Here is a 22,991-nt window from a genome sequence, read left to right as displayed (position 1 = left end):
CAAATTGTTTTTCTTGAAACGTCAATGTAACGGTTAGTAATGTACACTGCTGGTAAATATGACATAATTTCTTATTTGAAATATCTTTGTGCTGTGTATGTTTGTATTTCCTAAATTTTATTTCCAAAATTCTTACATCTCTATTTGTTTATTAATCTATATATATAAAGACAATTGTCCTGACTGACTGACTGACTGACTGACTGATATGGAACGTTAAAATAAAATATACGATATAATAAGATATAGTATAAAGCAGAATGCAGAAGCATTTTTAGCTGTGATAAATTTGTTTGAAAAATTTTTTATCAGATATATCCCACATAAGGCATAGTACATTTTATACTATGGCCGCGCTTTTTGAGGATCCTACAAAAGTCTATCAAGATTTAAATTAAAAGCTTTAATTTTTTGCAACAGAACCAATTTTAAGTGTGCTTAAAGATGTAACACATTATTAAAATTTATTATTTACCTTTTTTTAATGTTGCATACAACAATCAATAAAATTAATGAAGAGGCTTTTTTTGCATTAAAAAGTTATTCTTTTATTTATTATTAGCAAGTTGTAAATTTAAAATAGTCAACTACTTTCTAGTGAAAATTAATGTAATCATACCTTTGCAATTCCTACTATAAGATAGCAGATGTGCATTACGATGGTATTAATGCTTGAAGCGACTATTAAATTTCTGAGAAGAATGGTTATAATTAGTAATATATATGTATATATATGTAGTGGTTTATAATGGTATTATTCCATAATTAAATATGTGGAGTAATATAATAGTATACAATAATGAAAAATGTGGAATATAATATAGAATGCACTTATCTCGAATAAAATAAAGCTTATCAGAATACCAAAGCACAAAGTTACCTGAGGTCGAATGAGGTTGATGATGGAGCCATAAGTCAAGGACGAGTAGGAAGATCCGATTGAGGCATTTAACTTTGATACAGATCTTTACTTCGCGATCATGCAAATGTTTGACTATGAAAGAAGTCGACGATGATTTGTATATGTCCTCTCTTGGATTGAATAACTTTATAACCATTTTTTATAAATTTCTAAATTATCTAATGTAGCATAAGTGTATAACAAAGTGGCAAAAAAACGTTATTTTGATTGAAATATTAACAATTTAACAATTTTACTTGAGAGTGGTCGGTAATTAAGCGATTAATGTAATGTGAGAAATTGAATGTTTATTTTTCAAATCAAAATATACTTGCGCGCGAAATTTCTGACATAGTTGCGCATTCGTTCGCCAGTTTTCAGTAACACAATGATACATTTCATTTATTTTACGATTTGTGCACTTGTAAGTTATATTTTACCGTTTTGAAAAATGATAATCGGCCAGCTTTATATATATATATATATATATATATAGACGTATCAGTTATTAATTTATTATTGGTAACTTACTGTAAACATTACTACTCTTTACACAGTTTTCTATCTTCTTAGAATTAAGAAAAAGTTTTTACAATTCTTACAATAATGTATTTTATAGTATACTGTGCACCAAGGGGAGAAAGTAACGTTTTTCAGACGAGTGTGAAGTTTGCCGCCCGAGCCGAAAGCGATGGCGGAAAATCACACGAGTCTGAAAAAGCTTTCGACCCGAGGTGCACACGATATTTTTCACAACACCTTTACGGAAAGTTCGACTGTTATGCCTAGAGAGGGGCGAGAGTGGCCAATTTCACGCCAGGGCTTACTTCCCTCCCTAAGGAAGAAAATTGATACTTTCCAGCCGGCATAGCGGGCGGAAGTAACCACAGTGGAAAGTATCAATTTTCTTCCCTATATAGGGAGGAAAGTAAGCCCTGGCGTGAAATTGGCCACTTTCGCCCCTCTCTACAAGCATGGAAAATCGAACTTTCCGTGGAGGTGTTGTAAAAAATTATTTTCCTCACTATTATTACTCCACTGTACTATTAGTTGATTTATTTTGCATCAATTTCGCGTAGAATGCAGAACGGTGAAATACGACACTGCCGTGCTCAGTAACTATAATAACACATAACTTTTTATTTTTATCTATCTATAAAATATATTTTACATTTAACACTATTTTGAAAGATATTCTTCTTACCGTAGCAGCACCTTCTAACGATCCCACAAATAGTCCAGCAATATTCATAGTGAACGCCTTGGTACCTCTTTGCAAGAGGAACAGGATCATTTTTTGTATTTGCAACGGAGCTACGTACCACTGGGCATTGTATCTATATCATGACAAAACAACTAAAGATTGGGGAATATAAAATATAATCTGTTATAATGCTTACTATATGTCTCTTATACTACGTTGACTGTACATTTGTCACGTCCGTCTATACAACGAATATGCGAATGTGATTATACTATATGTAAATAATATAAATATCTCGCTTACATGGTTGCAAATACATTATTATTGTGATCCATAATTTCTTGCGCAAGATAGTTGCATACGAATATGTAAATGAAATTGACGATGCTGAATGACACAGGTAATGAAAGTTCCACTGTATCGAATCCAAACGATATTATCTGAAAAATCTAATACAAGCAGATTCAACGATCTTGATTGAAACTAGGTCAGTAATGTTGAACAAAATGATGATTAATTAAAACTGTCGATGAAAATTTAAGTAAACCTTGTTGCTGTTACATTCACAAGTATATAATAAAAAGAAGGCTGTATTTACCCGAAAGAAATTGAGACTTGTACTAAGCACCGTGAATATTATTAAAACGGAGATCATTACTCTAAATCTAGATACTATCGAGTCAGAGAATCTTCAAGAGAAAGAGAATATTACTCTACGCATATTTTACATATATTATCGATTATTACAATACAAATATTGCGTGTGTACTATCATATGAATACTAACTTCATAGCTTTGCGATGCATGTCTACGGCGCAAATTAATCCCTTGTAGATCAAATTCTCATTCTTCCAATTGTTTTTTCGTAAAGTTTCGAATGCCATTGCTCGTTCGATACGATAACTGCAAGTGATTATTTAACCATAATTATGTAGGATCTTTAATTTGCCGATTGTTTAGATTTTCTACATCTATTTAAAAAAATATGTTTTATATATATTCTCTTACCAGGTGATTCGAAACATTCCGCATGTATGCTTTTGATAAACTATCAATATACTTCCTGTCGCTATTGTTGCGGTACCTCCTATCATTACGGCTGCGTTTGCGTGGAACAATATCAAATAGAAGTATTTTTCTTTATCGATAAAATATTCGGCCATAAACGGCAATGAATGTAATGATTGAGTTCCGTTTGTGAAGAACAAGATATTGGAAATGTGCGGCCAAAAAATGTATAAAATTAATGCGGAAGCGGCAAACGTGGCAATTACTGAAGAATGTTTAAAATTATTTTGTTTGTTTATTGTTCTTACTAGAAACTCACTAATAATATAATTTTTTAGCTATAACATATGAGTTGCAAGGACAATTGTCTTACACAATAATGTAATTGTATAACGTTTCGCACAGCTATTATACTTTTCTATGATACTGATTTCGTTCTCGTCAGTTAACTCGTTATAGATGTGCTGCAGTTGTTCCAATAAATATTTTACCTGCCATTTTAATAAGATTCCATGTCGTCTTTCTTTTGATTAAGCTCGAGAAAAATTATATTTATATTATAAATTAAAATTTGAAAATATTTATCTGTATGAGCACAGTGTATATACCTAACATATAGTAATCGCTTTACTTACGTTATTAGTATTAACACTAAACAAAATATACTTAATCATAATCATAGTGCAGAATAATGCAGAAGAGAAAACATTGATGAATAAATCCGGAGTACATTTTAAAGTCAGAAATACTGCGAACTGCAAGATATAATTTTATACAACGAATTTTATTGAAATTGTTATTATTTTTCCAGTAAGAAAATTGTTAGCTCGTGATTATCGACTGTTTATTAAATTATTATAATTTTATATAGGAAGCCTATGAGGAAGCCAAATTAATAAATATCTACTAATAATTATGCATAAAAAAACAGGCTTCCTCATAGAGGAAGCAATGTGCAGGTTTCTACTTGCACACTTAAAAACTATGAGAAAGCAATGTACAAGTTTCCACTTGCACACTTAAAAACTATGAGGAAGCAATGTATACAAGTTTATACTTGCACATTTAAAAACTATGAGGAAGCAATGTGCAAGTTTCTACTTTCACACTTTTTTGTATTCGCTTACACAGTATACTGGAAGTTTTTCAGTCTGATTCGACTATGTGGTAATCGCACACCTCATTTTCAAGAATAGCTAATTTTAACAGAAAAATACATTGTTTTAGCTTGGTTTCAACATCTCTTAATTATTTGAACCAAAATTTACAGAAAGACTTCTTTTAGTTATCCAAAGACAGTATACATTTTTTATTGAATGAAATTAAAAGAATCAATTTTTTCCACACAACAGACGCACGCGACGGGTAATAACGGACATAAAAAGCCCCTTGCACAATGCCAGGCAACAGGCAATAGGAACAGGGAATAGAAATCAGAAATCATGTATAAATGCAGAATAAACAGTGACACAGGCAACAGACACAGAGTTTCCGTCACGTTGGAAATTCTGTGCCTATTGCCTGTTGCCAACCAATCATAGTATTCGAATTTTTTAGGTTGTAATTAACGATTTTTTGGTTATTTCCTGTTCCTATTGCCTGTTGCCTGGCATTGGGCAAGGGGCTTTACGGATGACGCTCTGACGGGAGTAGCCATATTGCTTTTCTTGCAAAACGGATCGCGCGCTGATTGGCTCAAAAACTGAACGAGTGCGCAGCGTCAGGAATGCTTCACTTGTCTACTTACACCATGGACAGCACTACGCTGACTACGCTATCCGCTATCGTCGCTGACGTCGCTATCGTTTTATGACTATCAATTCTGTCTGACACCAGAGAGAGAGGTTTCTCTCTGCTAACACCAATAAAAACAAATATATACTTTTAAAATTTTACATCTAAAAGATAATATGTACAGATTTATATATATTATACAATAAAATAAACTTTAAAGACAATTTTGTTACATGAATGTGTTAATTGAACGAGACAGGCCTAAGATAGGTTATGTTGTAACCTATATTGTGTGATAAAATTTTTTAGTATCAAATCACTATCAAATTTATTTGTTTTTTTATCATTACGATCGGGAATCGCGACATAAATATGATTTTGGATCGTTGTGGGCAGGGCAGAGTTTGGAAAAATCTTAAAATAAACGAAACAGATCACATGATCTGTGTTACAAACGAAAACGACTCGTGGAAAGTTCTGTTAACAAATCTAATAGAAATTTGGACGGAGACTCTGACAGACGAAACTATATTTCGCAAATGTCAGGTATTGAATTCATCTCAAGTACCTCATAAACATTATATACACATACATATACACATATTACATGTACAAATTACAATTTTTTTATACTTCAACAAGTGTGAATCATATAAAAGAAAAGTATAGATTGAAATTTATTCTACAAATAGCGAGAATACTTCGCATTTTTCTGAGTAGGAAAATCATTTTATATCATACACTCTTGTATATAATGAAATGTTAATTTGTAGACCATAAATCCTCTTTTAACTCTCGAGGCTTTTGACTGGAAGCAACTGGTACTAGATATGTTAAATGATATCCCTCAACACGTGCACACAAGCGTTCTAGGAGTTACTGCATATCGAATAGAACTACGGAGAGACAAGGATTTCGTAAAATTGAGATTTTCGTTGGATCTTCTCAAAGGAACGCCGCAGCAGTTTTGGGAGAACGTGACTATGCCTCACTGCTTGTCGTCAATAGAACTGTTTCGCCGGCACAAGATTCTACTGGATCTGGTGAAACAGAAGGATGAAGAAATCGCAGAATACAAAGCGGAAGGCGCGGAGTTGATTAGGAGTGCGTTTCTTGCATAATAGGCGGATACGTTATTAATCTTTAGAATTGACAGTTAAAAATCATTATTTGTATCTTGTAGAATATATCGCTACGAAGCCATTAAGCGAAGAATTGTTTCACATTGATGCTGCTGGGTCGGCTGCAACTGATATTGTAGAAACTTTTCAATCTGTGCTTCATTTTTATAATGAGATGAACTTGCTAAAGTCACACGCGAAATTAGAGTCTAAAGTATCTTCGAATGACGCAAGGTACAATGCGGCGTACCATAAAAGATATATCAATTATTTATTGCATTTATTTAATCATTTATTGCATTTTTTAGTGGCACTAATGGTCCAAAAATTGATGGGAATGTTCTTCCTGACTTGTCAAGGGATGAGTCTGTAAAGGAGCTAAGACTAGATAAACTGAATAATGATGAGCAAATGCATGCAATAGTTGAAGAATGTGAAGCGGGTTCTTCTTCCAGCAAAGCTCCAATTTTCAAAATAAGTAGCACATCTCACACGATACATAAGTTAAAAAAAAATAAGAAAACTTTGAATATAATATAGTAAAATATTAAGTTACTAGTGTGTGTGTGATTTATCGATTTATGCTATTGTGATATGTGCTACATGTGATTAATGCTAGTGCTTGAAAAATGTTAAAGAATTATAGATATATAAATAATAGAACTTATAAATATAATATATAAAATAATGATAATATATAAATAAGTTTAAATCTTGAAGTCTAAGCAATATGAGACGTAAAGGCAAATATCAATTATCTATATAAAATTTAACGAAAAATAATAGCGAATTGTATGCACTTCCAGTAATCCACCAGGATGAACACAAGGTTCGACTATTCTAATATAGTACTATTATAGTACTATTCTATTCTATAAGGAATGTGAGATATATTTTTAAACCAAATATATTTTTAATTACATATCTACAGCTGTACTGTAATTCTAAAATCAAATAAATAAAAGAATAAGAAATAAAAAAAAATAACGGGCTCGTCCGGGATTTGAACCCGGGACCTCTCGCACCCTAAGCGAGAATCATACCCCTAGACCAACGAGCCGTATTGCATATGAGATCACAAATACATGATATCGATCTTGAATATTATGGTAATAATGTATATAGACGCACGCACATATATATACGCGTTATCTATGTCCATTAACTGCGCGATAATTCTCTCTCTGTGCGTGGCACATATTCAATATGGCGGGCTACGATCAGCAAGACTTCAACAGGAGTGCGTTGACGCTCGATAGCAGACGGGTAATCGTAATCGCTTTGCAATTTTCATTGCACGCAATAACATTTAATCGGTCACGATGCATGTTGTTTGATAATGCCAACGGTCTGCGTTTTTCGGCTGCACTCTTTTGCACTTTTTTCGTTGTTACAAAGTGGAAGTAGCATACGGTCGAATTGAGAAGAAAAAAGAAGAAAATGTAGAAAAGTGCAGTTAAAAAGAATAAATCTTATATTTACTGAAAGAATTGATAGAGTGAGTGACTTCTTTTCTTTTATATAGCTCATATACGTGAGCCATTTGCGTATTAAAAATAAACAGCGTATCAAAGATTCTATATTTTTTTATGTTTATAAAATACTTTGATTTTCTAAAAGTCGACTTTTTAAAAATAGATATTTAATTAGAGACTATTACTGACGGTAACATTTTAATCTTTAATATTAAATATGTTTGTAAAAGTTAAATGTTAAACTAGAAATAAGATTTTTTTATAAACTCAAATTTATTTAACATTAAATGAAAAAGAAAAGAAATTTTGTAATTTTCTACAATTAAATTTGTAAGAGACTGAAATTTGATGAGTACGTTATGGAAAGTGATATTGAAACAAGTCGTCGGGCATTTATTCTGTAAAAACTGATTTTTTTTAAGTAATTGTAATTTTTTCCATATTCTTCATTTTCTTTATATTCTTTTATTATTACTTCTATATTTTTAATACTTTCATCTTATTTATAATGTCGACAATTTAGGCCTGGTACACCGGGCAAAAAGCGGAAAAGATTCCTAGTGGGCTGATAGGAGTCGTTGGTCACGATTGTCTTGGCTTGGATCTCTCCTACAACGAATTGACCACTATTTCTGGCGTGAAAGATTTTGAGCAGCTTCAGGAATTGATTCTGGACAACAACAAACTCGACAATCTCAAAACGCTACCGGATATCCCGACTTTGACCACTTTGAGTCTGAATAATAATAAGGTTCGCTTTTATTGAAAAAAAAAGAAGTAATAAAATTCTTATAAAAAACTGTTTTCAAAGGAATTTGTGAAAATTTATACAAAAGTTGCTAAAGATATTTTTTTCTCTAATTTTATTAATTTCTTTAACGCTATTTGTTAAATAGACACTTGCACACAATTTTTTCACGCATACAAACCAATTGATAAGATTTTTCTTTTACAGATATCTAATATCGACAAAGCCCTCGATAGGATACGAGAATGCTGTCCCAACGTGGAGTACGTGAGCCTCCTGGGCAATCCCGGCTGTCCCGATCAGCTGACCAATCCGACGTCCACCGACGAAGACGATTACGAGCGTTACAGGCTATACGCCATCCACGCTTTACCTCCGAGTCTTCGCTTTCTGGACTCCCGTAGAGTCACTCAGCAGGAGAGATTGAATGCTAAGACTCGCGGCAAGTACTCCAAAACGATCAAGCTCGTCCCGGAATTGATTCGCAACTTCGCACCCAGTTCGACGCATGCCAGTAATGAGTTCGACGACATATATTTCAACATCCATTACACGCCCTTGCCGAGCTCGCCGCGCAATCCTCAGGATCACAGAGGTGCGTATGGCAAATGCAAGTATCGATACTCCGGCAAGAACTCGGAGGGCAACAGATTCATCTCGAACAACGATCTTTAAGCTGCATGTAGCGTGGCCTTAAAATATCATTTTTCTAGTCAGGTAAGATTGATCTTAATGAAAAATTGTCAGTTAGATCTCGGCGTTAATAAAGTCTATCGCATGCGATATCGCACGATTAAGGGCTCAGACACAATGAGAAAAATAAGGAATAAGATAAAGGAATAAGGAATAAGGGAATGTCGCATCTCACTTCAGTACACGTACATTAAAGTGAGATGCAACATGCCTTATTCCTTATTCCTTTATCTTATTCCTTATTTTTCTCATTGTGACTGAGCCTTAATATCGTATTATGACATCGACACTATAATGATAAAGATATACACAGAGATTTACATACCATAGACGTACATACCAACATTTATATCATGATAACAATTACATTTTGATATCAGCAACCATTGAATTTTAATATGAATTACAAAATTTAATTCGATTTAAAACGGCTATCTATATAAATGCATATCTCATGAAAAATAAATTTAAAAGCTTACGATGTTCAATCAAATAAAACATTATAAAACATAAAAAATGTGAAACATGATTTTTGAAAACAAAATAAAAAGTGCAATATTGTACAAAGTAGAACTGCTTGATTAATTATATGATTGTAAAACACTATACAAAATAATTTTTTATCTGACGACGATTTATACATTTTCCTTATTTTTCTTAGATGAATTTCGCCTTCCCATTGTTCAATATATATCAGTTCTTTTTCTCGCAAGAGTGATTTTTTTTTTATAAGTGTCTGATTTACGTTTATAACTTTTTATAGGCATTTATATTTCTACAATAAATAAATCATGTGAAATCTACGAGTAAACGTATAAAACTTTTTATTATCATGTACACCGACGAGCGACATATAAATAAATGTCTGATTTCCTAAGTTTTAACATTACATTTTATAACATTAAGTGCTAACTGGACTAACATACGTAGAGTAACTTGGAGGCTCTGTCGAGATAGAAAACGCAATGGGTTATCGTAATAAAATCCTCGATTCTCTATTGGTCCGTATACGCGTACGACATATAATTATCGCCACGACACTAAATTCAATATTTCAGGAATGTCGAAATCTTATATAACTATGTTTATCTCAGGATTTGTATTGGTTAATTTAAGACACATATATTAATCCCTACGAAGGATAGGTGAATTAAAAAGAATTCATTTTACTGAATTTACGAATTCAATAAATATACTCTCCCTACAGGAGTTTGGCGCTTCACGGGTTTCTAAATGTTATCTTTTCTTATTTCTATATTTTCATTTTATTTAAATATTTCTCTTAGGATGTAAATCAAATAAATCAATTTTCTTTTAAAACATTACATCACATTACATCCAAATCGAACTTTTTAATTTGAATGTACTCCTTGACGATGTATTAGGAAAAAAGTTGGAGAATTTTCAAATAAATCTCTAATTTCGATGATCAATTGCACTTGAGAGAAACAAATTCTTTTTTAATTGAAATTTTTTAATTCATCTATCTTACCAGGGAGTTGACGCATTATACGAATCTCTACGTAACGTTAAAGGCAGTTTCACAGTTCCCTTTCGTTAACCCTGTTTTTAGGAAGAGAGACAGAGAGTCTTAGACATAATTACAACGGCTTACGATGTTATACTCACAAATAATCGAAGGTATAATAAATCAGTTAAGTACGAGTTTGTCAGTTCGGACCTTCGATTTATCCTTCGAACCCTCGAGAGTCGTCGACATTTATAACACGATTTAGCGGTGCATCTGGCGATAAATGCATGACTGACACTGTATCGAATATTATATAGATATCAGATCAGAACAGTCCGCATTTAACGCTAAATGAACGACATAAAAACTGATCGCCGCTGAAACGCACACCGCGAATACGAGCCTTTTACGATCGTCCTGGAATTCCCGGAGGAAAAGCTTCTATAATTTTGGAAATATAATTATGAATACTGAGTTTCTCCCCCCTGGGAATTTCAGCACGGATTCGACGCTTGAATATATATGTATACGTATAAATATAACATCTACAAGAATGCGTTTTCGTTTAAGTTGCTCGAGGAAGCGGTCATATTTAAATCCCTTAAATACACCGTTCCTTCACTCGCTCGTTCGTTCGTTCACTCGGGTGACTCGCTCGTTTCTATTGTACACACTGGAAGCATCTTTCTCTCCAAGAAAGGAAAGTGTCCACAACGTTGTTCAGACGTTCCAAACGCTGAGCTTTCGATCACATTTCGTCCGATTCACTTGGTAATTGACGAAGAGAGAAGCGAATGAACGATGGAAGCGTATCCCTACTTTTATAAAAAGACCTGAGTTCTCCATCGCGTATGAATTATTATCACCGTTATATAATTTCTTATTTCTCGGTGATGGTCCATTGTGGGCTTGACAGTGCCCCCTACACGATATTGATCAAATTTTAAAATTGACAATCTCAAAATGTAAAAATATAACGTGGTCCCATCGTTCATTTGCTTTTTACAAAGCTTCGTTCGTTCGTGATAATAAATGTAATACTACTACAATCTTTTAGTGATTATTGACTAACAGCGCGCTTTTGTAAAATCTAAAAATGTTTGCACCACCATTTGTGCCATCAGATTAATTTTCGGACTTTTTTTTGGGTGAGGTAGAATTTCGTGAAATTACGAAATACTTCGTGATTCAACGTTTGGAACTCGGCGAGAGCTCATTCGCAATTTCTTTGTTATCGCGAAGAGCACACACATATACGTGTGCATGTGGATACTAATATCATCTTGCCAGTTGTCTTGGACGGACGCATTTTTGCTTTTCATCCCGTTTCGGGCGTTTCAAATACCTAACAATATTTTTTTCAAGAATCATCGATGCTCTATAATATTGCACGAATTTAAATGACTTGCTCAACTTATATACCCATTTGAGGCTTTTTTCGCAATTAAAAGCGACAAGGGAGAATTACGAGGATTATACATAGAATTACACAAAGACGCAGCTTTAAAAAAGAATATACCTCGCTTTGCTATTATACAACTGCTGGAGTTATGACGATAAAAGAAATAATATTTTTTAGAAATGGAATAACGTTGAAGTAAGCTGTAATATAATTTTATCTTGAAAAATATCAAGTTATTACAGCACGAATTCGCCATAACTTTTAATATTTGGCACGTCTATTATATTAATATTAGATATAAATTCCAGCTTTGCATGAAAGAATCTATGTTGAAAAATAAATTAACAAAAAATTAAAAAATCTAATAAACAATGCCTTCATAATCTATTTTTTAATAAGCAGAAATATTTTATTTATATCTAAAAATCATACTTTGAATAATATTTATATTTCCTTTTGAATGGATTTTTTACTTTTGCAAATATTATATGCTATCATCTTCTAAATCGTTAAATTTGATCATCACTAATAAACAAATAAAAAAATGATGAAAATAACTAAATTCTAATTTTCAACAAAATACTAATTATTATATTTTTGGAACAGCCAAAGCGAAGTAGCCAATAAGAATATAAAAGAATTTGTTTTTAAAAAACATAGAAGCAAGCATCTTGTGTTAATTTCTAATGTGTTCGTTAGGAAATTATGTTGGAAATTTTCTGTAGAGAATTTTCATGTAGAAATTTTAAAACACAATTTATATGGAGATTTAATAACGGAACAACATAGAAATAAGAGTGGACAGGAAACTCAAAATAATTTAGTGTACAACTGTTATATAGGATATGAAGCTCAAGACCGATATTAATTGCATACTTCATCGGCTCCAGGCTAATAATCTGGCAAGCAATTTTCGCGGCTGACAGGAATTTCGCAGGAAATTTTTGCCTATGCCCATTCAAGAAGATCAGACGAGCTTACGTCGCTTCCAAAGGCACTGATTCTTTGTTCGCAAATATTTAAGATCACGTCCGTTGTAAGCGCGACGCTCTTAGATCTATGTACAATCGACTTGGACTAAATCGGCGTTTACGAAACCGTTTCCTCTCTCGGAAACAAAAACTGGGAAGAGCGCGTGACATTATCGCGCGTTGCTACTTTTAAGTACCGTTGTTCTTCCCGTGATTGTGCAAGTTCGGCCTTAACGTCACTGCGCCCTCGACCCAGAAATTCGGCCTCTCGAGCATGTTCTGCCAGAGAGACAATTCGCGACCGGTCGCGTCCATCCAGTCCACCGGTTTCCCATAATGCTTACCTGAAATGGAGATATTCGCGCTTGTATTATTGCCGAAAACCATAAGAAAATATTTTCACCAAAACTTTTAGAATGTAGCAAACTGTGTGAATCAGGGGAAACGACATTTTATTATTAATTGAATCTTCTCCGGCTAAATTTTATTTACAGTTATTATTTATCCCACTTGTGCATGACAAGATATTATATTAATAATAAATCCAATTTAATTATTAAAATAAAATAATCTAGATATACAATTTAGAGTAATGTTTTATATACATTTTATATACGTACCGGTGCCGAGATTAAATCGAACACCGCCAAGGAATTCGTTGCTAGCAATTCGATCATGGTCCCACACCGTCAATTCCAATCCACGTTCCGCCAATTCTTGTAAACTAACGTCCTTGTAGATGAACGTGTGACCCCAAACTGGCGAACCGCCAGATCGACGAACGACACCGGTCTTCTGTTTACCGGATCGTCCCTTGTCGGGAAGCAAGTAACTGAAAGAAATTATGCAGGCGACGTAAGAATTTTTCAAATGCTAAAAACGCTAAATTTGCGACTTAAACAAAAAGCGATAAAACAATCATTTTTTTAAATTGTAATCATAAGTATACATACATATATATTATTAAATTAGTATACAGTATGGAAGAGTTAAAACATATTTTCTAGTCTAAAAACAAAAATTTCCACCTTTATAAACTTTACTTGTTTATTGCGTCATATACAATAGAAATATTAATGTACAAAGTGGAGGGTATACCTTTTACAGAAAGGATCGCAGGTGCCCGAGTTTTTGCCGCGCGTCTGTAGATTTCTGGCCTCCTTGACGAGCACGTGGAGTGCGCCGCGGCTCCAGTTCTTTTTCGCTTTAGAACTGCTACGTTCTGCGCTGCTTTCCCGATCGCGTTCTTGCTGTGCCGGATCCGGCGGGACAAACTTCAGGCCAACAATCACTTCGCCTTTGTATGCGACCGGATCGTCGAATGGCTCCGTCTGTGAGCAATTATTATTACGTAAATGAGATTTCGACGAATTTATGTAAATCTAGGAATTTATCCTTTAAAGCGGTTCTCTGCATTGCGAATTTTTACTATCAAAAAAGAGGTTTTAAATATCCTTCAAATGAGCAAAAAACGCGAAGTTTAGAAAGAGCTTTATCAAATTCTAGTTGATTCTACTAACTTACTTTCAATTTTCATTATCATTACACTAACTTACTTTCAATTATAAATTTAATTTAATATATATTAAAAAATTATATTATTCGGTATTCTGATATTCTGACATTGGTATCTTGATTTAAAAAACTAAAGAAACCCAAAAAATTTATATATTCTATATATGTATTTGGCTATATTTAACACATACTTATTTATATAAGAATTAATACATTTTGCATTCGCATGCTCGTATTGGAACACGTCGAAAGCACTTTAATTAAGCAGCTTTGAAGTTGCAGCCTGCGTTTCTATCGATGTTCGGAAAGAATGAATAACAACGTTTTCTGCTGAATGCACAGTGACGCAATCTGCTAAATGCACAATGATGCAACCCATCCGATGCACAATGAGCAGGGACTTACTTCACTCGGAAACAATCAACGATTCTAGCTTTAAAATTTCGAGATAACGCTTCTCAATTTCTCGCCGAAGGAAAGTCAGTGCCGTTATCGTCGCCAGTTTATTTATAATATTATAAAATTAGCGGCAAACTTACCCTCTCTTGAAGGGGATACCAGTGTGGCGTCGGATCGTCGAATATCTTGTTCTCCAGCGGCATTCGCACCTCACCGAGAAAATCGTTGCGGCCGAACATGTCCGAGTGCCAGACCGTCAGCCATAGCGTTCTCGTCTCCAGGCCGCTCAGGCTCATATGGAACTGAAACCGCGCGGATGACATCGAGTCTCTAATTGTCATGCAAACGAGCAGCGGACATTCGTGCCAGACATACGAACTTGGGCAACTTACCTTCAGGGTTTCGTTGAATTCTGGATTCAACGTGTGCTTCTTCACCTTCGTCTTTCTCTTACCGCTCTTTGACTTGTCTGGCAGCAGATATACCTTGACATATCTGGGAGAGGGGGAAAGGAATAGAAAATTATAAAAAGCAAAATTCCGTATTTAATTTTCACGATATTGTCTTTTGTGAAACAACAATGAAGAATTTTTGTAAAGAAAAATATAATTGTGTGAATAAGATTAAATTATATGTATAAAGAAGACACCTCGAACATAATAAAATTTGTTTCACTTACAATTAAATGTATAAGATAAAAGAATGGAATAGACACATATATTACAATAGTTGTAAATGAGGTACTTACGGGTCCGATCGTTTGCGCTTTACGTCCACGGGCGCGAGGTTTTTGCACCTGGTCACGTGCACCTCGAACGTCAGATTCTTGTAGTCGTACTGCAAGGCGAATTCTACCTCACCTGTGACGACCACGGATCGACAGCAACGTCCCTCGCCCGCACCGCTATACACCGACGCCATCGAGTCCGAGCGTGCCTGGAATCGCGAGAATTAGGGTCGGGAGGACTATTAGAGCGGCGTTCTCAGCGTCGTAAAATTCGCGTCGTTCCCCGCGGCGAGAGCGCCCTGATCCCCCGTTCCGTTAATTCGAGCGAGATGCAACACCGCGCAATCCGCCTCCACGTTAAATTGCGATAATAGGTACGGTTTCTCTGGGAAAGTTCGGAATGAGAAGGGCAATGGGTTCGAGCGAAACACGGCTGCAATCGAACGTCCATTCTCCATGCACAATAGACGAAAAAGATACTTTTAACGAATTGCAACTTACTCCGAGACTCGACAGGGACGAGCGAGTGGCGAGATGGCCCGGATCGATGTCGTCTATGTCTAGGACTGTATGACTAGAGCCTGCTCGTGATCCTGCCCCGATAATCGGCGTGCTGCATGCCTCCGACAGGCTGCTTCCATCGTCTGTGATACAACAAGGAAACTTGATTACTCAAACTGACTCATTTCAGTATCCAATTGTCAAGAGATAACGAGAACATTTAAGAAATAGACTTTTCATAATAGCTTTGAAATAAAACGATCATTTCGACAAGCATAGTTTCAAAGATCTTACTAAATTGCTAAATATTAACAAATATCTATAGTGCTTTCGTTGGTTTAGTTTTTATTTCTCAGTTTTATTTAGTTTTTATTTTGATGATATATAGAGTATTCGCGCTTAATTATTTTTTGATTATCTTGATGTTCAAGATTATTTTAAAATAACGATCTTAAAGTGTTCTTTAAAATCGTTATTTTAATGTTAAAGTTATGTTTTATTCACGCAAAAAAGTTTTTTATATTTTTCATAAATATAAATTATAAATTATATTTATATGTAATTTATATATTAATATAATTATTAATTACATTTATATATAAACTTTATATATTTTACGTATATCTCATTATATTTAAATTTAGTTTAATTAAAAATGATTAAATTTTTCTACTACTTTGACAGTCCCTTCAAATCCAGTTGTTAAAATCGCTTTTACTAACTTGTCGTCAACTCAGAAATATTTATCGTGGACACATTCTGCTGTACGTATCGATTCGGGCATCTAGCGAAGATACTCGCGGGATATCCTAGCTCCGAGTCACTCTGCGACGCTTTCTTTTCGTCATTAACCGACGGTGATTTCTTTTCCTTCTTCGGAAGAACTGGCAGACTCCCGATCACGCGTTTCATTCCGCCGCTCAGAGTTCCGCTACCAAATGAGGATTTGCTCTTCAGATTCGAGGTACCGATTGAGGAATCATCCTTGTGATTTGCAAATGAAGTTTCTTGCTTGTTGACACTCAACGTTAGAAACTCGTCGTCTTTCGACACCCCATAGTCGCGCTTCGTCAAAGGAATTTCCTCCGTGAGTTGACCGTCGTGTTTCGATTTTACAGAATCGATCGACGGAGTCTGCAATTCGTTGATGGACGCCAAATTCTCCTTTCTGTATGTCTCATTCGATTCTGAACGCGAGGCTGCTTTTTGTCTCGCGTAACAAGAACCACAGCAGCACTCCACCAACCAATTCGAAGCGAGACGCTGCGTAATTCTGCCAATGGTCCAAGAACCTCGAATAGAAGATTCCTTGAAAGTTGAATAACGACCCTTTGTCATCTTGAGATCAATTCAGTTTTTGGACTCTGCCGATTTTTTTGCTGGTTAGTTATTTTCACTTTCTCTTCTCTATTCAAACCTCGAAGCGAGTTTACAAAAGTCTATAGATTGATAAGAGATAATATGGTTTCACTAGATTGAACGAAGATAAAAGAGGTTTTATTTGTTTCACTTTAATATTGGCGATATTTTATTTATTTTAGATTAATAAATGAATGATATATTATCTGTAAAGATTTAAAACTAAAGATAATAGTATTTAGTAATTCTTAAGTTGATATTTGCTGATATTTTATAATGAACAACAGGACAACATCGAAAGAGATGTAATGCGGAACGAAACACTCGCTATACTGACGTATCATTTCATTATTTGTTCTTCAGTTAAGCGGAACAGGAGCAACGATAATATTTTGTTTCCTGCCTTCCTGAACGAATAGCATGGTAACAGCTTCTATGTTCAAGGTCCAGTATCTGGTGAGTTTTGATAATGAGTGATACGATAATTGTATGCGAGGAAGTCGTAAAATCATATAGCAAATTCCTACACGAAAAAAAAACGCTATTTTAATGGCGATACAATTTTTCTATTTTTTTTTTATTAGGCACAAATCTTTTAATATATATTTCAATGTTTAACGTCCTGAAGTGCCAAAAATCTTTCTCTTTTGCCTTTTTATTGAAATTCCGTTGTTAAATAACGATTTCACGATCCTCATTTGTATCTCTTTTCGAGAAACTGTGCGCATGGATCTGCATTATGTTTGCGAAACGATATGCAAGTTTTAGCACGTAGTTTTGCAAAAGAAAAAAATAAAGAGCAAGCATTTTCAAATGTGCCATCTAGTCTAAACGTCGCGTTACGAAAACAGCGATATTTGCTTTTCACTTGTCGAGATAATCATTGTGCATTGTGCTGACTAACGTCGAAGTAGCGAACAATTAAATTGAGTAACATCGTTCGCCGAGATATCCAATGCGATAGTCGTCGTTTTGCGACGCAGCCTAATCGCGCCCGATAATATTCCCGCTACGGCAGAGTCGGATGAGCGCGAATCGGTTCGCAGCTTTTGTAGATATAGACAAATGTGTGCCAAGGTGAACGTATCTCGCGGTATCTCCGCACGATTCGTCTGAGAAAAATGACTTTCATGAGTATATACCGCGCTCTATCAGCTGCGACGTCACGAGTTAAGGAAAGTTTCGTGCAATATGACGCAGATCTGTCTAACGAAAGCCTTTCGTTACATTTAATTGTACTGTATCGCAATATCATTACGCACTATTATTATGTAACGCTTAATTATGCTAATTAATGAAATTTTTAATTCTATTCCTAGATATATATTATATATATATATATATATATAATAAGTTCACCTTGCCTCTCCTCTAATTAGCTTTCTAGAAAATTAGCATATTTGTCGTACTATGTAACTTAATTTGTCGCAGATTCTGTCGTTAAAATTAAGATTGTGCCTTACAGACACTCCCGTGTGTTCGTGTCCCACGCGATATCCTACTGATGAAGAGGGTTAATTAAATCACTCGATCCCCTCCCAAGCGCGAGTAATCACGCGTCTGTCTCTCATCAGCGTAATTTCGCCACTTCGAATTGTCTCTCTCTCTCTGCGCGAATTTGATCACGCTTCCTCCCGTTCCCACCGCGCGGAAAACGCAGCGCGCCCGTTACTCGGTTGAAACCACCGTATTCGTGCACGCACGTGAACGCCGTATCCGGGACATAGTACTACGCACCGAGAGCGTGGGCGAAAGTTCTTGGCTGTATCTCGCCTGACGCGAGAACTCAGTTTCCAGTTTCAGCGGCCGATTAAGCGAATTATCCGTTAGCCGCGATAAACATGATACACAAACGGGATCGCAGAAGAAATTGTATAATTGACGAATAAATATGTAATTATATTTTTCCAGGTCTTTCCAGTACGTCAATCGCGTTCTCGTAGTATGTAATTAAATTTCTATAGCTGTATTTCTGTCAGATGTTATACGTTTTTATAAACGCCAGAATTCTCCCGGAGTATCTTTATTATGCGTTCGGCACACAATAAAGCCGCTTTCGTTTCACTTGCGTTATCGGTTGTCTTTCTTTTTTTACACTATCGATTCCCACTCCGTTTACCTTTCCTTTAGAAAACGCTATTGCGCGTATCCGCGAGTAATTAAATTACTCACCACCGGAGTTATTCGCTAGAATCGTGGAAGGAAATACGTATGTGTCAGTATGCATAGCCCGCATTCGCAATTATCGAATTACTCTATCGAAGCGTGGATATTGCTGTGATAAATCAATATCAAAAGAGTTGTTTCTACGCGATATAGGCAGTACATAGCATAAATTTTGTTAGCCAGAAATATTTTCAGAAGCCACATTATTTATAAAGACCGTAATTAATTTTTCAGACAGTCTTTCCATTTCTTATATTAATTATTTTTAATATATATATTTAAATAGAACTCTTAATAAATACACATTCATTTTTTCTTTCTTTAAAAATCTTGTAGAACAAAAATTGGTAACAAAAAACAATATTTATGGAAAATTCATCTTCTTTTTTTCGTATCAGAATTTCTTTTTACGCAATGCTGATCAAAGCAATATATTCACACGATTTTATTAATATATCGGAGAATGTAGATCGAAGCGGATTGTAATGTTAGAAATCTGAAAGATGTAGTAAGCGATGGGTAAAGGCACGTCCTGCTTCATGGATGTCCACGAAGCAAAGAACCGTTCTAGTAATCGTGCAAAAAGCTCGACACGCATTCCAAAACGCGCGGCGACATAGTTCAACGACATTCTTGACTTTCTTAACGCCAGCTTGATTCTTTTCACAATCAATGTCATTTCTTAAACGAATCCTGACTCTTGACGAGAGAATTTTCTTTTACATTTTATATATTCTATTGATGTAGAAATAAAGCTCTCAAGAAATATAAAAAAATTAGAAAATTTTTTGAGCTTGATATTTATTAAACTACTTTCATTATAATGTAGCCTAATTCTCGGACATCCTGTATATGTTTGCTGTTAGTTGGAGAACTTTGCCATGCGGAGAAAACAAAATAAACTCGAATATCCTGCACCGCTTGCGGCACGAAATGCTGATTAAGAGTTGCAATAGTCTTTATTCGCGTGAAAAATTGATCTGGTTTAAAGCAGTAACGATGATTGTAGGTGAATACGGCATACAGCATTGCAATATCTGCGATGTCGAGCGTAAACCTGTCGCCGACTGATCTCTAACGAGCAAAAAAGGATGAACGAGCCTATGGCGAACGGAGTGCGGAGTTTCGCGACTCGGAAGTCGTAAATGTGCCATACGTAGCGACGCAGCAAATGTGTTGTAAAAGGCATATGGTAGTATCACGATGCCATATTGATGTGATCTTAAAATTCGGGAAGGGATTTCTAGAGTTTCTTTAGAAAGTTTAGAGAGAGAGAGAGAGAGAGAGATGAAATATTTTAATTGAATCATTTAATTTTAGATAATTGGAAAGCTGAAAGAAAATTTACAAATATTAATCTCTCTCTCCTTTAAATGTATCTAATTTGTATCTATTTTTACGCGCATTATTTATAAGAAATTGTTAAGACAAAATAATGTTAACAAATTTTTCTATGTCAATCGATTTAATCGGAGTACATTTTTTATCGAGTTCGGGCTCGACTTTGCTCCAGTAAGCTGAGAATCGATTAACGGATGTATGTAATACTAGGTAATACTGTATATTAAAGAGAACCATCGAAGTAACGGTGAAGAACGTAAGTAGGTGGCAACAATTTATTTCGATATTTAATTATAGAAAGATTTTTAACCCAACAGATATTTAGTTTAGAATTTAACTTACTTAACGATATTAAATTCTATTTTAAACAGAGGGTGAAAATTAGGGAGAGTTTCACACGTGAGAGAATGATCGTTCGGCGATGAAATATTGTGTACAGGATTTGGAGATTTTATCCCCGAGCCACGAGTTAAAGGGTGGTTGGTTTCCTCCGTTATCGATCCGCGAGGGGCGCAGCTGAAAACGGGAGTGGCAAGGACCTTAATTTCATTAGATACTATCCGTGAACGACAAAAATTGAATTTTTATCGGAGTAAAGTGTTTTATCGGAGTTAATCTGATCCGTTAATATAGATAATTGCTGAGTTTGAAAGAATACTGATAAAAAAAGTTGTCTTATAAACAGCTATTTGTTGTAGCTTTAAATAGAAGTATATAACAGATATATTAAATACTTAATATGTTGTACCAAATTCAAAAGTAATTAATATAAAACTCTTCCATTTATCGTGATATTATAATCATATCAAAAATATAATGTAATTTTATTGTAGCTTTAAATGTATATGTTCAGATTAAAAGACTATATTAAAACTAGATGTATTAAAAGAAAGAGATTAATGTCTGTCATAAGAACATAATTTTTTTTCAGCGAGAAGTACAAAACAACGTTTTTAACGGCACCTAAAGTTGCAACTGCATGGTTCTTTCTAACCACCGGCTTTTTAGCTACGATAACTCGTTATGTAGGCGGGAAAAACACAAGGTAGATTATTATCGGGAGACATTCACATTCAAAGTAGGCTGGGTTAACGCTCGGTAAACGTTGCGATATATTTCGCTGATCGATAAACCGACAAAATACATAGGTGCATTCGGGCCGTTTTGTTCAATTTGCACACGTGCAGAAATATACTCGCGAAAATATCTATTATACACGTAAACTCCGTAAATAAAGTGAAAACTGAGGAAAAAAATAAACCAAATGCGTTACAAATGAGCGAACTTGCGACGTTATTGCTCGCACGAATGTTGCTTTTACGACGTCGCGTTATGAGAGTAACGGGGCGAAAGGTTCTCAACAATACGCACACGCGGAGTGCGTGTAGAGAGTGAGGAGTGGCCCCTGCGTGGCATTATCGATTGTCACGCGGGGGAGCTGCGGGGTGCACGGCAGGGATGTCGGAGAAAAGAAGGGAAACCTCGTAATAAAGCAGTTGCACCTGTTACACACGAGCGAGCACCTGAACGAACGTGCCGCATTATCGCGGTGTTCTACTTGTCGCGCATAAAAACGCGCACGTTCTGCACCGCAGAAATGAACGGCGCACGGGTTTTTCCGCGTTTTTTTGCGAAAAAAAAAGAAGAGAGACGAGTGCGTATTTTCCGTACTTGAGGAACGGGAGGATGCGAGTTCAGAAGAATCATCTGTCTTCGGAAAAAGGTTCTCTCTGATCGCAGATTTTTTAGAAAAACGTATAGGCGCACAGTTTCAGATATATAGTAAAAACAATTATGGAATAAATAAATGGATACAAGAGCATGGGTGAAAGCAATCCAGTTGAAAATTGCCTGCAATTAACGTCCATTCGTAAAATTTAGCTCGAAAGATTTTTATATATATAAAAAAAAAAATAGTTTTTGTATCAAATCGATGGTTATTTTTTATTGTAGTATAAACTGTCTGCGTTATTGTATTATTTTTTAAATAACCGTATTTGAAAGTATTTTAGATTCAACCTGCTTTATAATGTAATAATTAAAGTGCGCTTTTCGATTGCATATATATTTTAAAGCGCGAGTAGTTTCAAATGTACTATTCCCTGCCTTTCGGCAAAGTTGTTGTATTTAAAAGTTGAATTCTTTTTTATAAAAGTTTTCCCGCGAGTCATTCATTGATTTTATAGATATAGATCATATCTTCGATACATATTTTTTTCTAACGTGTTATGAAATCTGTTTTCTATTCTCTTCT

The 22,991-nt window shown here is 34.9% G+C and overlaps 4 protein-coding genes and 1 non-coding gene across 5 annotated transcripts in view; 2 read left to right on the top strand and 3 right to left on the bottom strand.

Annotated features, from left to right (window-relative positions):
- Window positions 1-1,847: 1,847 nt before the first annotated feature.
- On the bottom strand, window positions 1,848-4,771 carry LOC139777844 (uncharacterized). Its single transcript, XM_071715483.1, has 8 exons — window positions 4,721-4,771; window positions 3,488-3,605; window positions 3,115-3,379; window positions 2,893-3,009; window positions 2,704-2,794; window positions 2,409-2,554; window positions 2,106-2,238; window positions 1,848-2,020 (listed from the first exon to the last, which is right to left on the bottom strand). Exons 1-8 carry the CDS (start codon window positions 4,769-4,771, stop codon window positions 1,967-1,969), a joined length of 975 nt encoding a protein of 324 aa, XP_071571584.1. The 3' UTR covers window positions 1,848-1,966.
- A 109-nt stretch (window positions 4,772-4,880) lies between these two features.
- Window positions 4,881-6,893, top strand: LOC139777838 (uncharacterized). The gene is made up of 4 exons (XM_071715476.1): window positions 4,881-5,394; window positions 5,622-5,952; window positions 6,032-6,203; window positions 6,278-6,893. The coding sequence occupies exons 1-4, from the start codon at window positions 5,221-5,223 to the stop codon at window positions 6,507-6,509; spliced, it is 909 nt and encodes a 302-aa protein (XP_071571577.1). The 5' UTR covers window positions 4,881-5,220; the 3' UTR covers window positions 6,510-6,893.
- Window positions 6,894-6,957: 64 nt separating this feature from the next.
- Trnap-agg (transfer RNA proline (anticodon AGG)) lies at window positions 6,958-7,029 on the bottom strand. The gene has a single exon. It is a non-coding gene; the product is annotated as a tRNA-Pro (tRNA).
- A 96-nt stretch (window positions 7,030-7,125) lies between these two features.
- LOC139777840 (leucine-rich melanocyte differentiation-associated protein) lies at window positions 7,126-10,550 on the top strand. The gene is made up of 3 exons (XM_071715478.1): window positions 7,126-7,235; window positions 7,968-8,195; window positions 8,400-10,550. The coding sequence occupies exons 1-3, from the start codon at window positions 7,176-7,178 to the stop codon at window positions 8,865-8,867; spliced, it is 756 nt and encodes a 251-aa protein (XP_071571579.1). The 5' UTR covers window positions 7,126-7,175; the 3' UTR covers window positions 8,868-10,550.
- Window positions 9,687-22,991, bottom strand: part of LOC139777837 (uncharacterized) — a 51,438-nt gene continuing 38,133 nt past the window's right edge. The window contains exons 12-18 of the mRNA XM_071715475.1: window positions 15,872-16,014; window positions 15,392-15,579; window positions 15,036-15,138; window positions 14,784-14,945; window positions 13,828-14,060; window positions 13,350-13,561; window positions 9,687-13,073 (exon numbers count right to left, since the gene is read on the bottom strand). Of these exons, the coding sequence (XP_071571576.1) occupies window positions 12,919-13,073; window positions 13,350-13,561; window positions 13,828-14,060; window positions 14,784-14,945; window positions 15,036-15,138; window positions 15,392-15,579; window positions 15,872-16,014 (1,196 nt within the window). The 3' untranslated portion in view covers window positions 9,687-12,918. The remainder of the gene's footprint in view (window positions 13,074-13,349; window positions 13,562-13,827; window positions 14,061-14,783; window positions 14,946-15,035; window positions 15,139-15,391; window positions 15,580-15,871; window positions 16,015-22,991) is intronic.

This window comes from Temnothorax nylanderi, unplaced genomic scaffold, assembly GCF_030848795.1.
Source record: "Temnothorax nylanderi isolate EJ_2023f unplaced genomic scaffold, tnyl_v1.0 TNYL_tig0166_pilon, whole genome shotgun sequence".
In the NCBI taxonomy this organism is placed as follows: Eukaryota; Metazoa; Arthropoda; class Insecta; order Hymenoptera; family Formicidae; genus Temnothorax; species Temnothorax nylanderi.
This window is presented reverse-complemented; position numbering and strand designations above follow the sequence as displayed.

Bases quoted from the DNA above. Each gene is read 5' to 3' on its own strand.
- LOC139777840 (XM_071715478.1), top strand. From the start codon at position 7,176: ATGGCGGGCTACGATCAGCAAGACTTCAACAGGAGTGCGTTGACGCTC. The intron at 7,236-7,967 runs GTAATCGTAATC...TCGACAATTTAG, and splicing joins TGACGCTCGATAGCAGACGG to GCCTGGTACACCGGGCAAAA. The intron at 8,196-8,399 runs GTTCGCTTTTAT...TTTCTTTTACAG, and splicing joins TGAGTCTGAATAATAATAAG to ATATCTAATATCGACAAAGC.
- LOC139777838 (XM_071715476.1), top strand. From the start codon at position 5,221: ATGATTTTGGATCGTTGTGGGCAGGGCAGAGTTTGGAAAAATCTTAAA. The intron at 5,395-5,621 runs GTATTGAATTCA...GTTAATTTGTAG, and splicing joins CTATATTTCGCAAATGTCAG to ACCATAAATCCTCTTTTAAC. The intron at 6,204-6,277 runs GTACAATGCGGC...TGCATTTTTTAG, and splicing joins GTATCTTCGAATGACGCAAG to TGGCACTAATGGTCCAAAAA.
- LOC139777844 (XM_071715483.1), bottom strand. From the start codon at position 4,771: ATGGCTACTCCCGTCAGAGCGTCATCCGTAAAGCCCCTTGCCCAATGC. The intron at 3,010-3,114 runs GTAAGAGAATAT...AATCACTTGCAG, and splicing joins GGAATGTTTCGAATCACCTG to TTATCGTATCGAACGAGCAA. The intron at 2,239-2,408 runs GTAAGCGAGATA...GTCATGATATAG, and splicing joins AATAATGTATTTGCAACCAT to ATACAATGCCCAGTGGTACG.